At 52.1% G+C, this 15967-nt stretch overlaps 2 protein-coding genes, 2 long non-coding RNA genes and 1 other non-coding gene across 25 annotated transcripts; 2 read left to right on the top strand and 3 right to left on the bottom strand.

The window, feature by feature from the left end:
* The first annotated feature begins 163 nt into the window (after nt 1-163).
* PHETA2 (PH domain containing endocytic trafficking adaptor 2) lies at nt 164-8943 on the top strand. 21 transcript variants are annotated; one of them, XM_077948595.1, is made up of 5 exons: nt 197-876; nt 1370-1487; nt 4767-4848; nt 6483-6665; nt 6781-8943. In XM_077948595.1, the coding sequence occupies exon 5, from the start codon at nt 6795-6797 to the stop codon at nt 7572-7574; it is 780 nt and encodes a 259-aa protein (XP_077804721.1). In that variant the 5' UTR covers nt 197-876; nt 1370-1487; nt 4767-4848; nt 6483-6665; nt 6781-6794; the 3' UTR covers nt 7575-8943. The 21 variants fall into 21 exon arrangements, with proteins under 21 accessions (XP_077804719.1, XP_077804720.1, XP_077804721.1 ...); XM_077948577.1 differs by lacking the exon at nt 1370-1487 and adding an exon at nt 5505-5615 and having other exon boundaries at nt 842-950; nt 6610-6665; XM_077948578.1 differs by lacking the exons at nt 197-876; nt 1370-1487 and adding exons at nt 3387-3524; nt 5530-5615 and having other exon boundaries at nt 6610-6665.
* Nucleotides 5244-5347, bottom strand: LOC114670701 (small nucleolar RNA U13). Its single transcript, XR_003720396.1, has one exon. It is a non-coding gene; the product is annotated as a small nucleolar RNA U13 (small nucleolar RNA).
* A 164-nt stretch (nt 8944-9107) lies between the features above and the next one.
* LOC144331643 (uncharacterized) lies at nt 9108-15311 on the bottom strand. The gene is made up of 2 exons (XR_013398985.1): nt 15057-15311; nt 9108-10791 (listed from the first exon to the last, which is right to left on the bottom strand). It is a non-coding gene; the product is annotated as an uncharacterized LOC144331643 (long non-coding RNA).
* SMDT1 (single-pass membrane protein with aspartate rich tail 1) lies at nt 9215-13219 on the top strand. Its single transcript, NM_001194351.1, is given in 3 exon segments — nt 9215-9468; nt 11772-11912; nt 12969-13219. Coding segments are annotated over 2 exon segments (324 nt in total). The 5' UTR covers nt 9215-9282; the 3' UTR covers nt 11910-11912; nt 12969-13219.
* LOC144331667 (uncharacterized) lies at nt 13053-14957 on the bottom strand. The gene is made up of 2 exons (XR_013399010.1): nt 14768-14957; nt 13053-14424 (listed from the first exon to the last, which is right to left on the bottom strand). It is a non-coding gene; the product is annotated as an uncharacterized LOC144331667 (long non-coding RNA).
* Nucleotides 15312-15967: the final 656 nt, after the last annotated feature.

Below are 15967 nucleotides of genomic sequence, written 5' to 3'. Positions count from 1 at the left end.
TTCCAGTGAGGGCGGGGCCTCACGAAGGCAACCCTCCGCGCAACCTATCAGAATCCCCCCTAGCAACGCTGTGCCCCGCCCATAGGGGCCCAGCTTCCCAGCCTCCCCAAGCCCTTCCCCACTGGGGTCCCGCCCTGCGTGCTAGCGAGGCTAGCATTGGCAGAGCCGGCTTGGGGCTGTCCTTCGTGGCCCGGACACCGCGAGGCTTCCACCTCTGTGGGGACCACGAGGGCGAGGATCGTGCCAGCCTCACCGTGGGCGCTCAGTAAGCGGCCGTGCAGTGAATACCTGCTGAGGGCTTTGATTAGAGGAAATGAGAGACTGCTCTGAAGCAAGGTCCACCCTAGTGAGCCGCTAGGAAAATGGAAGTCTGGGATTAATCGTCTCTACGAGGAGGATGCGTGGGAGGCAGCAAAGCAGGCGGTCGCAGCTCCAGCAAAGGCAGCCGGCTCCCCTTCCCCGCCTGACGCTCAGGGACTGCTCGCACAGGCTCGGCTACTTCCTTCTTCATTCATTCATCAAGTATTTATTGAGAAACTGCTAGCTGGCAAATGCTTTGTTCTGGGCATTGTAGGGGCAGAAAGATATTTTTCCTTACTCATCCCAAAGGTCACAGCGGACACTCCTATAAACAAAATATAGGTTAGCAAGAAAAAAGCATAACAGATTGATTTACACAATGTTTTATGTGACTTGGGAGCCTTCAGGAATGAAGACACAAATACTCAGGGAAAACTTTATTTTTATGTCTCTGATGAAGAATGGACACCCCTGGCCAGGTCTGCTGGCTCATGCCTGCAATCCCAGCAGTTTGGAAGGCTGAGGCAGGAGGATTGCTTGAGGCCAGACATTTAAGGACAGCCTGTGTCCAACATAGTGAGACCCCGTCTCTACAAAAAAATAAAAAAACCGGGCAGGTGCCTGTGGTTCCAGCTACTTGAGAGGCTGAGGTAGGAGGATTGCTTGAGTCCAGGAAGTTGAGGTTGTAGTGAGCTGTGATTATGTCACTGTATTCCAACCTGGGCAACAGAAAAAAGGAATAAGGAATGGACAATTGTATAAATGCAATTAGACAAAAGGGAATGATTTGATGTTAATAGCTGAGTGTGGAAACCCAGTAATGTCTGTCTGTTCAGATTCTTCTTGTTCTCTCTGTGTGGCATTCCCTCCTGCTGGGAAGAGGGCAGGACCCCTTCTGGAATGAGAGTCTTATGGCCTAGTATCAGACAAGGTAGGTCAGAGAATTCCTTTATGGCCAGGCCTGACACAGAAAGGTGGGGGATGTTTCCAGTAATATTCGTAGTTTCTTTTTTTTCTTTTTCTTTTTCTTTTTTTTTTTTTTTGAGACAGAGTCTCCCTCTGTCACCAGGCTGGAGGGCAGTGGCGTGATCTCTGCTCACTGCAACCTCCACCTCCCAGGCTGAAGTGATTCTCCTGCCTCAGCCTCCCGAGTAGTTGGGACTACAGGCGCACGCCACCATGCCCAGGTAATTTTTGTATTTTTAGGAGTGACGGGGTTTCACCATGTTGGCCAGGATGGTCTCGATCTCTTGACCTTGTGATCCGCCCGCCTTGGCCTCCCAAAGTGCTAGGATGACAGGCATAAGCCACTGCGCCCAGCCAATATTTGTAGTTTCTGTAACTCACCTTAAGGAGGAGGAATTTCAGTTTCTATGGCCTGCCTTGCAGGAGAAAAATGGGAGAAAGAAGGGGGGCAGGAGAAGGTCAGAGAGAGACTTGGCTTCTGAGGCTCTTCCAGTGTCCTTTGGTTCAAAGTACTCAGCATGCCCAAGTGTCATCTTTTTAGGCATCGCTTTCTGACCCCTAACAGCACCTTCACTCAGATGACCACTGGGCATCTCAAACATAACCCAGACCAAGCACCGGCCACTTTCCACATCTCAGATAATGACAACTCTCCTAGGTGCTCAAGCCAAAACTGTGCAGTCCTTCCTGCTCTTTCCCTCACTCCCTACATCCAACTCCTCAGCAAATCCTGTGTTCTCTACCTTCAAAAGCCATTCTAAATCTGGCTGCCTCTCCCTCCCTGCTCTCACCGCCCTTGTGACATCTCGCCTGGATAGTGGCAGCAGGCTCCTCACTGGTCTCCAGCTTCCACTGACATTGATTCTCGCCACAGCAGCGAGAGTACGCCTTGAAATCTCTCAGGTCCCTCCTCACAGCCCTGTCTAGACTAACAGCCCTCCCAGATTTACAGAGCCCCATCCCACCCCTTCCACCCCCACCTCCTACTGTTTGCCACCCCCTCCCCAGGCCTCCCAGCCTCACTGGCCTTCTTACACAGCAGGCCTGAGGCCACTGCGCTGACTGTTCCATCTGCCTGGAATTGGCATGACTGGCTCCCTCATTTCCTTCAAGTATTTGTCCAATGTTACTTTCTCAGTAAGGCCTACCCTGACCACTCTATTTGCAATTGCAACCTCCCTACTCCCACAATTTCCCGTCTCCCTTATCCTCCTCTGTTTTTTCCGTGCCACTTATTACCTTCTAACACATTTATTATTATTATATAGTATTAACTGAACAAAATTTAGTAGGGGAGACAGGCAATAAACAAGAAAATAAAAGCATGAGCATAGGAGAGTTTACTCTAGCAGTGAGTGCTCTGATGGAAATAACACCCCAGGGATGGGACACAGACTGCAGGGCAGGTTGCTTTACAATGGTCCCAGAGGGGACCTCTGAGCAGAGACTCAAATCTGCGTCCAGAGGCATCCTGAGGAGTGGAGCTGCGGCTGGGGGTGGGAAGGAAGGCCATTCTAGGCTGCAGGAACTGTAAGGGCAAAGGCTCTGAGGTGGGAGCCAAGTTCATGGGCAGATGTTTGAGGACACCTCCGGCTTCCAGGGCCTTCCAGAAGCTCTAGTCTCTTGGGTTTGGTTGTGCATTCCCGAGACCTTCACCGCAGGCCGCCTCCTGGACCCACTAGGGCAGAGCCTGGGGGCTGCTGGTGGGCTTCAGGCCAGGGAAGCAGAAATGGGTAATTTCCAGAGGCAGAAATCAGCCGACCCCGGTGGGCCGGTGGGTGGCCAAAAAAGCTTGACCGGCCCAAAAAGCTTGACCAGCCCTCGCGGGCTGTGTAGGAGCCCGCCCTTAGGAGGTGCCCAGAGCGAGACGTCCCTGGTTTGGCTCTGCCGGGGAAGTAGGCCTAGCAGGGAGAGGGGGACCAGAGAGGAAGAGATGGACTGAGTTTTCCGGACGGTGGGCCGGGACCGAGGCCCGCGGACCATCTGAGGGGGACCTCTGGGTTCGAGGCCGCCCGCACCGACCAGTTCTGTGGCTCGGGCAGTTCAACGCCCTCTCGGGCCTCAGTTTCCCGCCCTCGCTGATCCCGAGGCCGCCTCGGAGATCCCGGGCCGGTTGAATACTGGGCGGGGAGGGGCGGTAACTCCAGCCTCCCGGGCGGGGTCTCCCAGCTCCCGCGGCCACGTTGCAGCCCAGGCGGAGGCGAGGGGTCTCGAGCCAAGATCGCCCTCTTGGGCATCGGTGCGATCGGCGGCGGGAGGTGAGAGTGGACCCGGCGGGCTCCGGGAGGAAGTGGCCCCAGGGAAGGCGTGGCCGCGGGGACGTGGTGGGTAACAGCCCCGACACGAGGACGGGGAAACCGAGGCGGTAGCCAGGGAGACCCTGACCGAGATGACCCCTGTTTAGGGCGACAGCCGGGTTGGTGCTCCCCGCAGTGGCCACTGGCACTGCGGTCCCGCACCCCAGCTCGCCTCTCCTCCAACAAAAGAATCCAGGAAGACGACGGGGCAGGCGGGAGGCCGGGTGTGCGGGCGGCCTGGCCCCCCTGCTGGTGGAGAGGAGGAAGCGCCCTTCCCCGGACGCGGGAGAGGGGAGGGGGCATGGCCTCACGGGCTGCCCACCCCCTCCGTGTGCCCCAGTGCTGGGCCCAGGACCCCCAGTGAGGCCACTCCTCTGGCAAATATCTGTGATCTCCTCCTCCCGCTTCCTGGGCCACCCCTACTGGAATGGCCTCTCTCCCCATCCAGGGGCCTGACTTGTTTTTCTCCATAACCCTTAGTATTACCGGTCCTTTTGGTATCTCTTATTTCACTAATTATTCTTTCATTAATTTATTAGCATTTATTTTGTTTGCCTATAGTGTGTTTCTCCCTGTGGGACTGTAGGCTCCAGGAGGGCGGGAGACTTTGATTTGTCCACTGATGTATTCCCATTAATTCAACAGATCCCTCCTGAGGGCCTCTCTGAGCCCTGCACAGTGCTGGATATTGGGGTTCTCCTGAGAACTTAGCCGAGCCCCACCCTAGACATTCTGGGGCTGGGAACAGTGCTGTAAACACAAATGACATGGTCGTGAGATGAAGGAAACCAGAAATGGGGGGTCTACTGGTCAGATGACCTCAGGTCAGGCCACCTTGGTGGTCAGGGCCACCTTAGATGATATGGTGATCATGCAGGGCCTCCCAGATTAGGTGACTTCAGTTAAAGCCACAAAGAAACTGAGTGGGAGGTGCTAGAAGGGAAAAGCTAGGAACCATGAGGGCACGTGTAGCTCTGACCTGGACTCAGGCAGAAAGCTGGGGTCTGAAGAGTAAAGGTCAAGAAAAGGGGACCCAGCCCCTTAAGCTGCTCAGGGGTTCCTGGCTGGGTAGATGGGTGGGGGGATTCTCAGGGGTCACGGAAGGCTTCCTGGTGGAGGCTGTGGTTTCATTAGGCCTCGAAGGTGGAGTAGGAGTTCTCATTCTTTGGGATAAGCTGACTGGGCTTGAGAATTGTTTTGCAGGCTCCCTGGGAACCAGGTGGTCCAAGGGCTGAGCTGTGTGGCCAGACAAGAGGTCCCTGCCCTCCCCCAGTGAGCCCTGCCGGTAAGTGGTACAGTGTGAGAGATTTGGGAGACGAAGCTCTGCGTTTCATCGGTCATGTAACCTTGGGCAAGTTCCCCTCCCTGCGCTGGGCCTTGGTTTTCCATGAGTAAGGACAGTTGGACTAAGTGTCGTTCATGATCCTGGGGGCACCCACATTCAATGGTTGCGGTTAGATCTTCTCAGCTGTACCTGGGTTTATGCTACACTCTTGTTTACAGAGCAGGTCCCCATCTGGCCCTGAAGGCTGCAGATTGAGAGAGAAAAATAATGTTTTATCTGAGGAACTGGAGCCCCTTTAAATAATCAGGCCCAGACATATTGAAATGCAACAGCTGTCAAGTCTTACTCCTCCCTTGAGCTGAAGAATTATCTCTTTTTCTTTTTTATTTTCTTCATGTCAGGTCAGTAATGTGCCCACATGGTAACAAGGTTCGAGGGTGGCATGGCTCACACATGCACGTGAACACCCAATCATCACACTCATGAACTACAAAAGGATCAAGAATTACCTCTTGAAGCCACTTGCTATGTGGCTCTAGAGCGACACCAAGTAGCCATAAAATGTTGTACACTGGACACCCTCCAGTTCTTACCCTATAGTTCAACAATGTATAGCCAATCACTAATCAATATTATTTCTTTTTTTTTTTTTTGAGATGGAGTTTCTCTCTTGTCACCCAGGCTGGAATGCAATGGCACAATCTCAGCTCACTGCAACCTCTGCCTCCTGTGATCAAGCAATTCTCCTGCCTCAGCCTCCCGAGCAGGTGGGATTACAGGCACCCGCCACCGTGCCCGGCTAATTTTTGTATTTAGAGATGGGGTTTCACCATGTTGGCCAGGCTGGTCTTGAACTCCTGAGCTCAGGTGATCCACCCCCACCTTGGCCTCCCAAAGTGCTGGGATTACAGATGTGAGCCACCGCACCCCGCCAATCAATGTTATTTCTATAAACCAAGGAGAATTCATGCCAAACAACTTTGTCATCCTTGCCCCCTTCTGCCTATAAAAACCTGCTTGTAGGAAAGGCCCAATGCATCACACCCCATGACAACTTAGAAGTTTGTTTTGTCCTTATTCTCACTCAAGTAAATTCTTTTTTTTTTTTTTTTTTTTGAGACGGAGTCTCGCTCTGTCGCCCAAGCTGGAGTGCAGTGGCCGGATCTCAGCTCACTGCAAGCTCCGCCTCCCGGGTTCACGCCATTCTCCAGCCTCAGCCTCCCGAGTAGCTGGGACTACAGGCGCTCGCCGCCTCGCCCGGCTAGTTTTTTGTATTTCTTAATAGAGACGGGGTTTCACCGTGTTAGCCAGGATGGTCTCGATCTCCTGACCTCGTGATCCGCCCGTCTCGGCCTCCCAAAGTGCTGGGATTACAGGCTTGAGCCACCGCGCCCGGCCAAATTCTTTAAAGTTGTATTTTGTGCCTCAGCTTCTGCCTTTAGGTCACTAAGATTCAACTGCTATATGCAAATAAGAGGCCAGTAGAGGCCCAGGAGGGTCATGGAAACCCTGGAAGCTTGGCCTCAGAGTTGGAGTTGAGAGGACCCCAGATCAGGGAATAGTTTAAGCACAGTGGTTTCGATGGGTCTGGGGTCCATTTCAGCTCAGCTGACGCCTGTTTGTTTGGATTTTAGAAAGCCCTGCCCAGGTCCTGCCATGCCTCCTGTCTGATGCAGTCTTGTTATTCTTTTCTCCAAGTCCGCCAACGTCCAGTTTTTTTTTTTTTTGCATGATCCTCACAACATCCCTTTGAGAGAAAAGGAAGGAAAGACGAGCCCACTTCTCAGGAGACTTTAGGGGCCTTACGGACACAGCAAGCGAGTAGGAGCCCCAGGGCTGGGGTCCAGGTCACCTCCGGAGCCAGTGCTCTTCCCCAGTGGGGCACAGAACCACCTCCCTCTCTGATCCGCTGCCATCTCTCTCGCCTCACAGTTCCTGTGGGAGCCATGAAGCTGAACGAGAGGAGTGTAGCCCACTATGCACTCAGCGACTCCCCAGCAGACCACACGGGCTTCCTGCGCACCTGGGGGGGCCCAGGAACCCCATCAACCCCTAGTGGCACTGGCCGAAGATGCTGGTTTGTCCTCAAGGGCAACCTGCTGTTCTCCTTTGAGAGTCGCGAGGGCCGGGCCCCGCTGAGCCTGGTGGTGCTGGAAGGCTGCACAGTGGAGCTGGCTGAGGCTCCCGTGCCTGAGGAGTTTGCCTTTGCCATCTGCTTTGATGCTCCTGGAGTGCGCCCACACCTGCTGGCCGCAGAAGGGCCGGCGGCCCAGGAGGCCTGGGTGAAGGCGCTGTCTCGGGCAAGCTTTGGCTACATGCGCCTGGTGGTACGTGAGTTGGAGAGCCAGTTGCAGGACGCACGCCAGAGCCTGGCTTTGCAACGCCGCTCATCCTGGAAGTCTGTTGCCAGCCGCTGTAAGCCCCAGGCTCCTAACCACCGATCTGTGGGCCTGGAGAATGGCCACTCCCTCTCCAAGGACAGCAGCCCCGTGGGCTTGGTTGAAGAAGGGGGCAGCAGGTCTTCAGGGCGGGGGTTGGCTGAGTGGGAGCTGCAGGGCCCTGCCAGCCTCCTCCTAGGCAGGGGGCAGAGCCCTGTGTCCCCTGAGACCTCCTGCTTCTCTACCCTGCATGACTGGTATGGCCAGGAGATCATGGAGCTGCGGCAGTGTTGGCAGCAGAGGGCCCAGAGGAGCCAGCCAAAATGTGAGGAACAGGATAAGCCCTAAGTCTGGACCCTTTGAGTCAGGAAACCAGGGCCAGTTCTTTTTTAGGAGTTAAATGTTTACCCATTTCCAACGTTGTGTTTTGGGAGGGGACATGGGTTCTCTCCTTCCTGCTATTTAGGCATTCTCCAGATTCCAGATCCACCCGTGTGTCTGGAAGGGACTGAGGGACCATTCCTTCCATCCTCTTTATTTCCTGAGGTCCACAGAGGAAAGGAGACTTAGACACCACAGAGCAAGACCCCTATCTCCTGACTGCACTGGCCTGACTGGCCCCTCCCAGGGGATGTTAATGAAATGAAGGAAGTGGGAAATGTCACCTGAGAGTGTCACAGACTTGCCCTACCTTTGACCTATACACCAGGCTCTGGAGCCATAATTTCCAACCTGGGGAGTCTCGTGTGCATTTAAATCCGAGGTAGGCTGCAGTATTGGCTTGAGGCTCTGACACTGTCAGAGAAAGTGGATTTATTGTGTCACAGGAGTTTCTGGGACCCAGCTCTTCCTGAGAGGGGTGGGAAGATTGGGGATCCTCACTCAGCAGTTTGGGTAGGGCCCTTTGAGGCAGAGGGTCTTCGGCCAGTGAAGATTTACTCTGCTCAGAGTGTTGGGGTCCCATCCTTTCTCCCCGGCTCCCCTGTTAACAGATGGTGCTGGACCTTGCCCCAGAAGGGGCTTGTAGCTTTTTTATGTCAACGAAATGCCCTCCTGTACTCTGTCTTCAGCAGCCAACTCCTGGAGCTGCCAAGTGAGGGGTTAAAGAAGAGGTGGGTAGGCAGCGTGGCTCCCTGGGTAATGTTTGTTGCTTTGGTTCTCAGTCCTGGGTATTCTAGAAGTTTGGACACGGGATTCCGTTTCCTGTGCTAAAATTCTCCCTCCTGGCTGGGCTCCGGTAAACTGAAGCTGCTCGAGAAACCACCTGGAAACTCTCATAGCCCTGTTTGTCACCCAGGGTGTACTTGCCAGGACCTTTCCTTGCTACTCTTCCCAACATCGAGCGTGATTTTTCTATTGTTCTGGGAGGCAAAGCGGCTGGGTCACCAGAGCCTAACCAGACTGACGCCCCAGGGGGGAAGACGCAGAGGCCGGGAGGAGACACCCCCTCCCAAACACACAAAACTTGCCTCTTCCTGGCCTCGGCTCCCCTCAGTGGGGCCTTGGGCAGGGCTGACCCGCACCCAACTAGGCCTAAGGGGGACGCTCGGAGCCTCTTACCCCCAGGAGGCGGAGATGCGCCCAGGGCGGGCGCCCGGCCTGTTCCCCAGCCCTGCCTGGAAGCTCCGCAGCCACTGCATTTTGTTGACGGGCCCTTCTCTTATTACTACAGTGTTTTGTACGCGGTTAAAACACTAGTAAAGCTTTTTCATTATTACTCATTCGTCTCCCTGGGTTTATTTCTACAGCCGGCCACTAAGTCCTGCTCCGGCCACCGTGCAGTCCTAGGTGCGGGACCCAGGACCGCGGCCCCGCCCCGGAAGACGCGGACGTAGGGAGCCGGGGCGGCGCCGCTGCTCTCGTGACGTCACTACGCCGGCCAGTGACAAACACCTCCCACCGCCCCAGGAGCCGCCAGCACTGCGCGAATGCGAGGGCTGGGCTTCTCGTGTGCTCCTCAAAGTCTCGCGAGGCTTCGGGCGGCGTTCTTCCCGAGGGCGGCACCGGGGCCGGGCGGTGGGGTCCGGGTGCCCTGGTGAGGGGCGGAGCTGGGGGCATGGCGTCCGGAGCGGCTCGCTGGCTAGCACTGGTACCAGTCAGGTCCGGGGCTCTCCGAAGCGGTCCTAGCTTGAGGAAAGATGGCGATGTCGCCGCAGCACGGAGTGGCTTAGGCCAGAGCCTGGTACCGTCGAGGTCAGTCATCGTTACCCGCAGCGGCGCCATTTTACCCAAACCGGTGAAAGTGAGTGTCTGCCTGGAGACGGGGTGAAGGGGCTGAGGCCAATCATTGTGGGGAGTGCGTGAGGGCGGCGCTGATTGACGGGAGCGAAGGCCAATCATAACGACTACCTTAGACTGGAAGGCGGACCAAGAATAAATACGCTAATGAGTTGCTAATTTTGACAGGTGTGTAGAAAATGGTAGGTAGACAGAAGATGGGGGGAAACGCTGAGGAAGATGGCCTTTCACATTAGTTTGTCATGAGAGGTGGGGTGCTCTGCACCTCTGGAGTCAGAAGACTAGGCCGTGTGCTTCTAGCTTAGACCAGTCCTGTAATCTCTGCCCTGCCTGTCTCCTAGTTTATGGGATGAAATATGAATTGTGAAAGGATTCTGTAAATAAAGGGTACGTGGGATGGGCCTCATCTTTTTATGAGTTGTCACCTAGTATTCATGTGATTTACAGTCCTGATAGATGTGCAGGGAATTATTAAAATCACGGTTTTTCAAATGAACAATCGGGCTAGAGCGGTGAAGTTAGTATCCAAGGCCATCGCTGAGGCCGCGGCATCCGGGTTTCTTCCTGGTACCGTCCCCATCAGGTTCTATCTTTTTCCAACACTGAACGCTGTCACATGCTTGAGTTTTTCTAGGGAAAACGGAAACAGTCCCTTATATCCAACAAAAGTTTGCTTTAGCACTGCAGGGCTGTGTGGTGTGGGAGTTAAAAAAAACATTCTCTTAAAGCTAGTCTGGCCTATGCTAACTCACACAGTTGACTGCAGGTCCATGTTGGGAAAGACCTGCCTTATCAAAACAGTTGCAAAAAACTTTTTTTTAAATTCTAGGAATACGAGAGAAACGTTGCTGAGATTTTACTGACATTCTCCCAATCCATTTAAATAGTCTTTGAGTGTAAATACATGCCTACTTTCAAATACATCTGTTTCTAAAATTTTTAAATCAAATTTCTCAGGCATCAGGGAACGTGTTACTTAATGAACTGTATAGAATATCCCTTCAGTGTACATCTTTCTGTCATCGGTTTTCGTGTATTTCGTGTTCAGATAGAGCTCACCGTAGTCTGGCCCTCCTAGTACTGGTGCACCCGTCTGCCTGTAGGGATTTAAAGTAATTAGCAGGCTGTGTCCTAACTTTAGATGTCTAGGGTGCCTGAGACTTTTCTTTCCAGTGGACTTTTCATCCACTTTGATGGCCATAACAGTCACCTTATCCCTTTTTCTTTTTTGTTTTGAGATGGAGTCTCACTCTGTCACCCAGGCTGGAGTACAATGGCACAGTCTCGGCTCACTGCAACCTCCGCCTCCTGGGTTCAAGTGATTCTTCTGCCTCAGTCTTCTGAGTAGCTGGGACTACAGGCGTGTACCACCACACCCGGCTAATTTTTTGTATTTTTAGTAGAGATGGGGTTTCACCATGTTGGCCAGGCTGGTTTCGAACTCCTGACCTCGTGATCTGCTTGCCTCGGCCTCCCAAAGTGCTGGGGTTACAGATATGAGCCACTGCGCCTGGCCTTTTTTCTTTTTTTAAGACAGAGCCTCACTCTGTTGCCGAGGCTGGAGTGCAATGGTGCAATCTTGGTTCACTGCAACCCCTGTCTCCTGGGTTCAATCAATTCTCCTGCCTCAGCCTCCCAAGTAGCTGGGATTACAGGCGTGCGCCACCATGCTGGGCCAATTTTTTTGTTTTTTTGTTTTTTTTTTTTGAGACGGAGTCTCGCTCTGTCGCCCAGGCTGGAGTGCAGTGGCTGGATCTCAGCTCACTGCAAGCTCCGCCTCCTGGGTTTACGCCATTCTCCTGCCTCAGCCTCCCAAGTAGCTGGGACTACAGGCGCCCGCCACCTCGCCCAGCTAGTTTTTTGTATTTTTTAGTAGAGACGGGGTTTCACCGTGTTAGCCAGGATGGTCTCGATCTCCTGATCTCGTGATCCGCCCGTCTCGGCCTCCCAAAGTGCTGGGATTACAGGCTTGAGCTACCGCGCCCGGCCGCTGGGCCAATTTTTTGTATTTTTAGTAGAGACGGGGTTTCACCATGTTGGCTAGGCTGGTCTCAAGCTCCTGACCTCAGGTGATCCACCCACCTTGGCTTCCCAAAGTGCTGGGATTACAGGTGTGAGCCACCCTGCCTGGCCCTCTCCTTTTCTAATTACTTTTCTTGCCCTGAATTTTTCCAAGGATTTTAAAATCAAGTTGCTTATGATGGGTCTGAGGTCCACAGGAGGGTATGTCCGTGAGAGGGCCAGGTCTTCTTTGGTCCTGCCAGAGTGGGCTCTGGAGCTCACAGCTGCCACTCTGACCCTCTGCAGATGTCCTTTGGCCTTCTTCGTGTGTTCTCCATTGTGATCCCCTTTCTCTATGTCGGGACACTCATTAGCAAGAACTTTGCTGCTCTACTTGAGGAACATGACATTTTTGTTCCAGAGGATGACGATGATGATGACTAACAGGTAAGACTTGCTTTACCCTAGATGGACCAGGAAGCAGGGTGGAGCATCTGTCTGTGATGCAGTCTGGCCTGGTAGCAGCATTTGGACAATGAGGGCAGAAGCTTTAATGAATTGACCCACTTGGTGGCTAATGTTTTTTGTTTTTTGAGACGGAGTTTCGCTCGTTACCCAGGCTGGAGTGCAATGGCACGATCTCAACTCACTGCAACCTCTGCCTTCCAGGTTCAAGCGATTCTCCTGCCTCAGCCTACTGAGTAGCTTGGATTACAGGCATGTGCCACCATGCCTGGCTAATTTTGTATTTTTAGTAGAGACAGGGTTTCTCCATGTTAGTCAGGTTGGTCTCAAACTCCCGACCTCAGGTGATCCACCCACCTTGGCCTCCCAGAGTGCTGCGATTACAGGCGTGAGTCACTGCGCCCAGCCAACTTCATGTGCTCTAATATGTGCTTCATGGCATTACTGTCAGAGATGAGGACACTCCTGACTCCTTAGCCTGGCATTCAAGGCTTGCCATAATCTGGTCACACCTCTTATTCCAGTCTCATCTTCCATATTTCCAGCCACACACCGATTCCCAGTATTCACCATTTCTTGAGTTTTCACACTCATACCCACCCCCAAACATTGGCTCATTGTTCCTCCCACATGGAAGGCTGTTTCCGAGAGCTCTGGGTCTTAATTCCACCCCATTCTACAGTGCCTTTGAAGTCTTCCTTTCCTCCCTTCATTTGAAAGTTGACTACTCCTTCCTCTGAGCAACCAGTACCTCCAGTACCTCTCTTCAAATACTCGGTATCATGTGTCTAAACACACTCAAACCAAAATTTTACTAGACTCTGAGCTTCTTGCTGGCAGGGGACGTTTTTTATACATTTGGGCCCCCAGTGCCTGGCCCGTGGTGAATGCCCAGTTAACATATGCATAAACAATCAAACGTGCTCAAAGCTGCCTTTCTCCTGCCATGTTTGATAGAAGCACTTTGTGGAATTCTTTCAGTCTGCGGATGGAAGGCTACTCTGTTGCCCAGTTCACTGCTGCTTTCCTTTCTTCCAGGCATTACAGAAAGGAGAAAGCAGTAACTGAAGAAATGGTGATGCTCTCAGCTTCTCTGCCTTCCCTATCAGCAGAAGGGCTCAGGGAAGGCCCTCAGCCTCCCAGTCTGGTGAAGCTTCCTGTATGGTCCATGACCATATCCTACCCCAGGCTCTGGCAGGCTCCCTGAGATGTGCTGTCCACTAAGCACTGCACAAACAAGCAATCAAATTATGAATAAACATAATAAATATCAGCTGTGTGTGACTGAGTGATTGCTGCAGTTTCTCAGTATGCCTAGGCTCTAGTTGGTGCGGTTGTTTCTGCTGTCCTTTATTCATGAGAGAAACAGGCCCAGGCTATCCAGGCTGCAGTGGAGCCCGGTGAACTATTCTGGGGGCCTGGGAACGATTTTCATTGTTTACAAAAGCCCAACAGAAACTGCGCATTTTCCCTTAAGAAAGCTACATGGCCTAACTAAAGCCTCATGCCATTCTGTGTTCAGTGCCAGTCATTTAAGTAGTACGCTCTGCTTGTTAGCATACTACTTAAATATAACTAGAATGATTCAAAACTTGGGTTCTGTGATATGAGGATATATATAGGTTTTCATCTATTTCCTGGCTTATAACTCCCAAAGCCCTTGTTTTAGGCTTTTGTTACAATGTTGGGCACTTTGGGCCTCAGAAAACAACAGTCTCTTTCTCAGACCTTCTCCTGACCTCCTTTCACCTGCTGCTTTTTCTCCCCAAGGCAGGCCATAGAAACTAAAAGTATAATCTTCCTTTGCCTGTCTTCGAGTTGGCCATAAAAAGAATTCTCTGACCTACCTTGTCTGATTTTAGGTCATGAGACCCCCATTTCAGAAGGGATTCTTTCCCTTACCTGGGAGGAAGAAATGTGGACAGGCCTTGTTGGACTTCCCCACTCCATCTGTATTAGATTATGCCTCTTTTGTCTACTCCCATTTTTCCACCGTTGTCCATGCTTCAATCATCCCTATCCAATGAGGTCTCCATAAAAGGCCCAAGAAGACACGTTCAGAGTTTTCGGAGAACAAAACACTTGGCTTTGGAAAGTGGCATGCCTGGAGAGAACTTGGAAGCTCCATGTCCCTTCTTCTATACCTCACCCTATGCATCTCTTCATCTGTATCTTTTGTGATATCCTTTACAATAAACCAGTAAATGGACCTAAGTGTTCCCGAGTTCTGTAAGCTGCTCCAGCAAATTAAAAAGAAGGGGTCATGGGAACTCCAACTTGAACCTCACAAGTGCTGGAGGCTTGGACTTGTGAATGTTGTCTAATGGGGGTGGGAGCAGTCTTGTGGGACTGAGCCCCAAACCTGTGGAATCTGATGCTATCTCCAGGTAGATAGTGTTGGAAGAGAATTGGAGGACAGCCAGCTGGTGTCTGCTGCAGAACTGACTGCTTGCTTAGTGTGGGGAGAAACCCTCATACGTTTGATCACAGAAGTCTTACGTGTTTATTGTTTTTTTTTTTTTTTTTTTTTTTTTTTTTTTTTTTTATTTTTTGAGATGGAGTCTCGCTGTGTCGCCCAGGCTGGGGTGCAGTGGCGCGATCTCGGCTCACTGCAAGCTCCGCCTCCCGGGTTCACGCCATTCTCCTGCCTCAGCCTCCGAGTAGCTGGGATTACAGGCGCTCGCCACCACGCCCGGCTAGTTTTTTGTATTTTTAGTAGAGACGGGGTTTCACCATGTTAGCCAGGGATGGTCTCGATCTCCTGACCTCGTGATCCGCCCGCCTCGGCCTCCCAAAGTGCTGGGATTACAGGCTTGAGCCACCGCGCCCGGCCTTACGTGTTTATTGTTACTGAGTGAGAGAACACAAAAACATTTTTGAGTTTTTTCCTCAGGTTCCTAAGGTGAAAATATAAAGGGATCCTTGGTGCCTTAAGTTTTGGGGCCATGCACAATGGCTGAGGCCTGTAGTCCCAACACTTTGGGAGGCTGAGGCAGGAGGATCACTTCAGCCCAAAGTTCAAGACCAGCCTGGGCGCAGTGGCTCACGCCAGCACTTTGGGAGGCCAAGGCGGGTGGATTGCTTGAGGTCAAGAGTTTGGGAGCAGCCTGGCCAACATGGTGAAACTCCGTCTCTTCTAAAAATATAAAACTAGCCGGATATGGTGGTCCACGCCTGTAATCCCAGCTACGTGGGAGGCTGAGGCAGGGAGAATCACTTGAACCGGGAAGCGGAGGGTGCAGTGAGCCAAGATCACGCCACTGCACTCCAGCCTGGGCAACAACAGCGAGACTCCATCTCAAATAAAAAAGAAAAAGAAAAAAAGACCAGCCTGGGCAATGGAGACCCCATCTCTACAAAAAAAAAAAAAAAAAAAAGTATGGGACTCCTCAGTGATGATGCCTATAGATTCCAAACCCCGTTCTCTATCATTTGGATTGCCCTGGGAAGGACGAGAGAAGACTACCATCCAAACAGAGATCAGTTCTTGAACTGGGGTTGATGTTTATTTTCCTGCCACTGAGAGGTAGACCAGAGTTTGCAAAGACAGTAGAAATATTTCTGTTCTCTGTGTGTATATTGAATAGCTGTGCACCTAGCAGGGTGCCTGAGTAGGAAGTTAATTTCATTTTAAGGGCTAGAGCTTGTTACAAGTAGTGGAGCCAAGCCTTTGCACATCCATTTTCTTCAGAACCCAAGGAAAACTAGCCCATTTTGACAGCTCTACTTTTGCGCCTGTTAGTGCTGCTCTGATCCCTCTCTGACAGCAAGAGCTGGCTAATTTTGGATAATCTGTGCCCTGACACAAAGGTGTCTAATCATGGGGACTGTAGAAACTACTACATTAACAAGTTATCCAGCCTCATGGCCAGTGTCAGAGTTTTTGAACAGATGGCCTCCTTCCTTCCTGTTTACTGACATGCAAGGCTCTGAGAAAAAGAATTCAATCCAATTTACAGCAAACACCACATTTCAAGAAAAGGGAAAGAACAGGTGGTGTGTATACCAAAGCCCCACTTGCTCAGGCAAAAACAGGC

This window comes from Macaca mulatta, chromosome 10, assembly GCF_049350105.2.
Source record: "Macaca mulatta isolate MMU2019108-1 chromosome 10, T2T-MMU8v2.0, whole genome shotgun sequence".
Lineage (NCBI taxonomy): Eukaryota > Metazoa > Chordata > Mammalia > Primates > Cercopithecidae > Macaca > Macaca mulatta.
Note: the sequence above shows the minus strand (reverse complement) of the source record. Positions and strands in the feature narration are given on the sequence as shown.

Bases quoted from the DNA above. Each gene is read 5' to 3' on its own strand.
- PHETA2 (XM_077948577.1), top strand. From the start codon at position 5,536: ATGCAATGGCACAATCTCAGCTCACTGCAACCTCTGCCTCCTGTGATC. The intron at 5,616-6,609 runs GTGGGATTACAG...TTGAGAGAAAAG, and splicing joins TGCCTCAGCCTCCCGAGCAG to GAAGGAAAGACGAGCCCACT. The intron at 6,666-6,780 runs GCGAGTAGGAGC...CTCGCCTCACAG, and splicing joins GGGCCTTACGGACACAGCAA to TTCCTGTGGGAGCCATGAAG.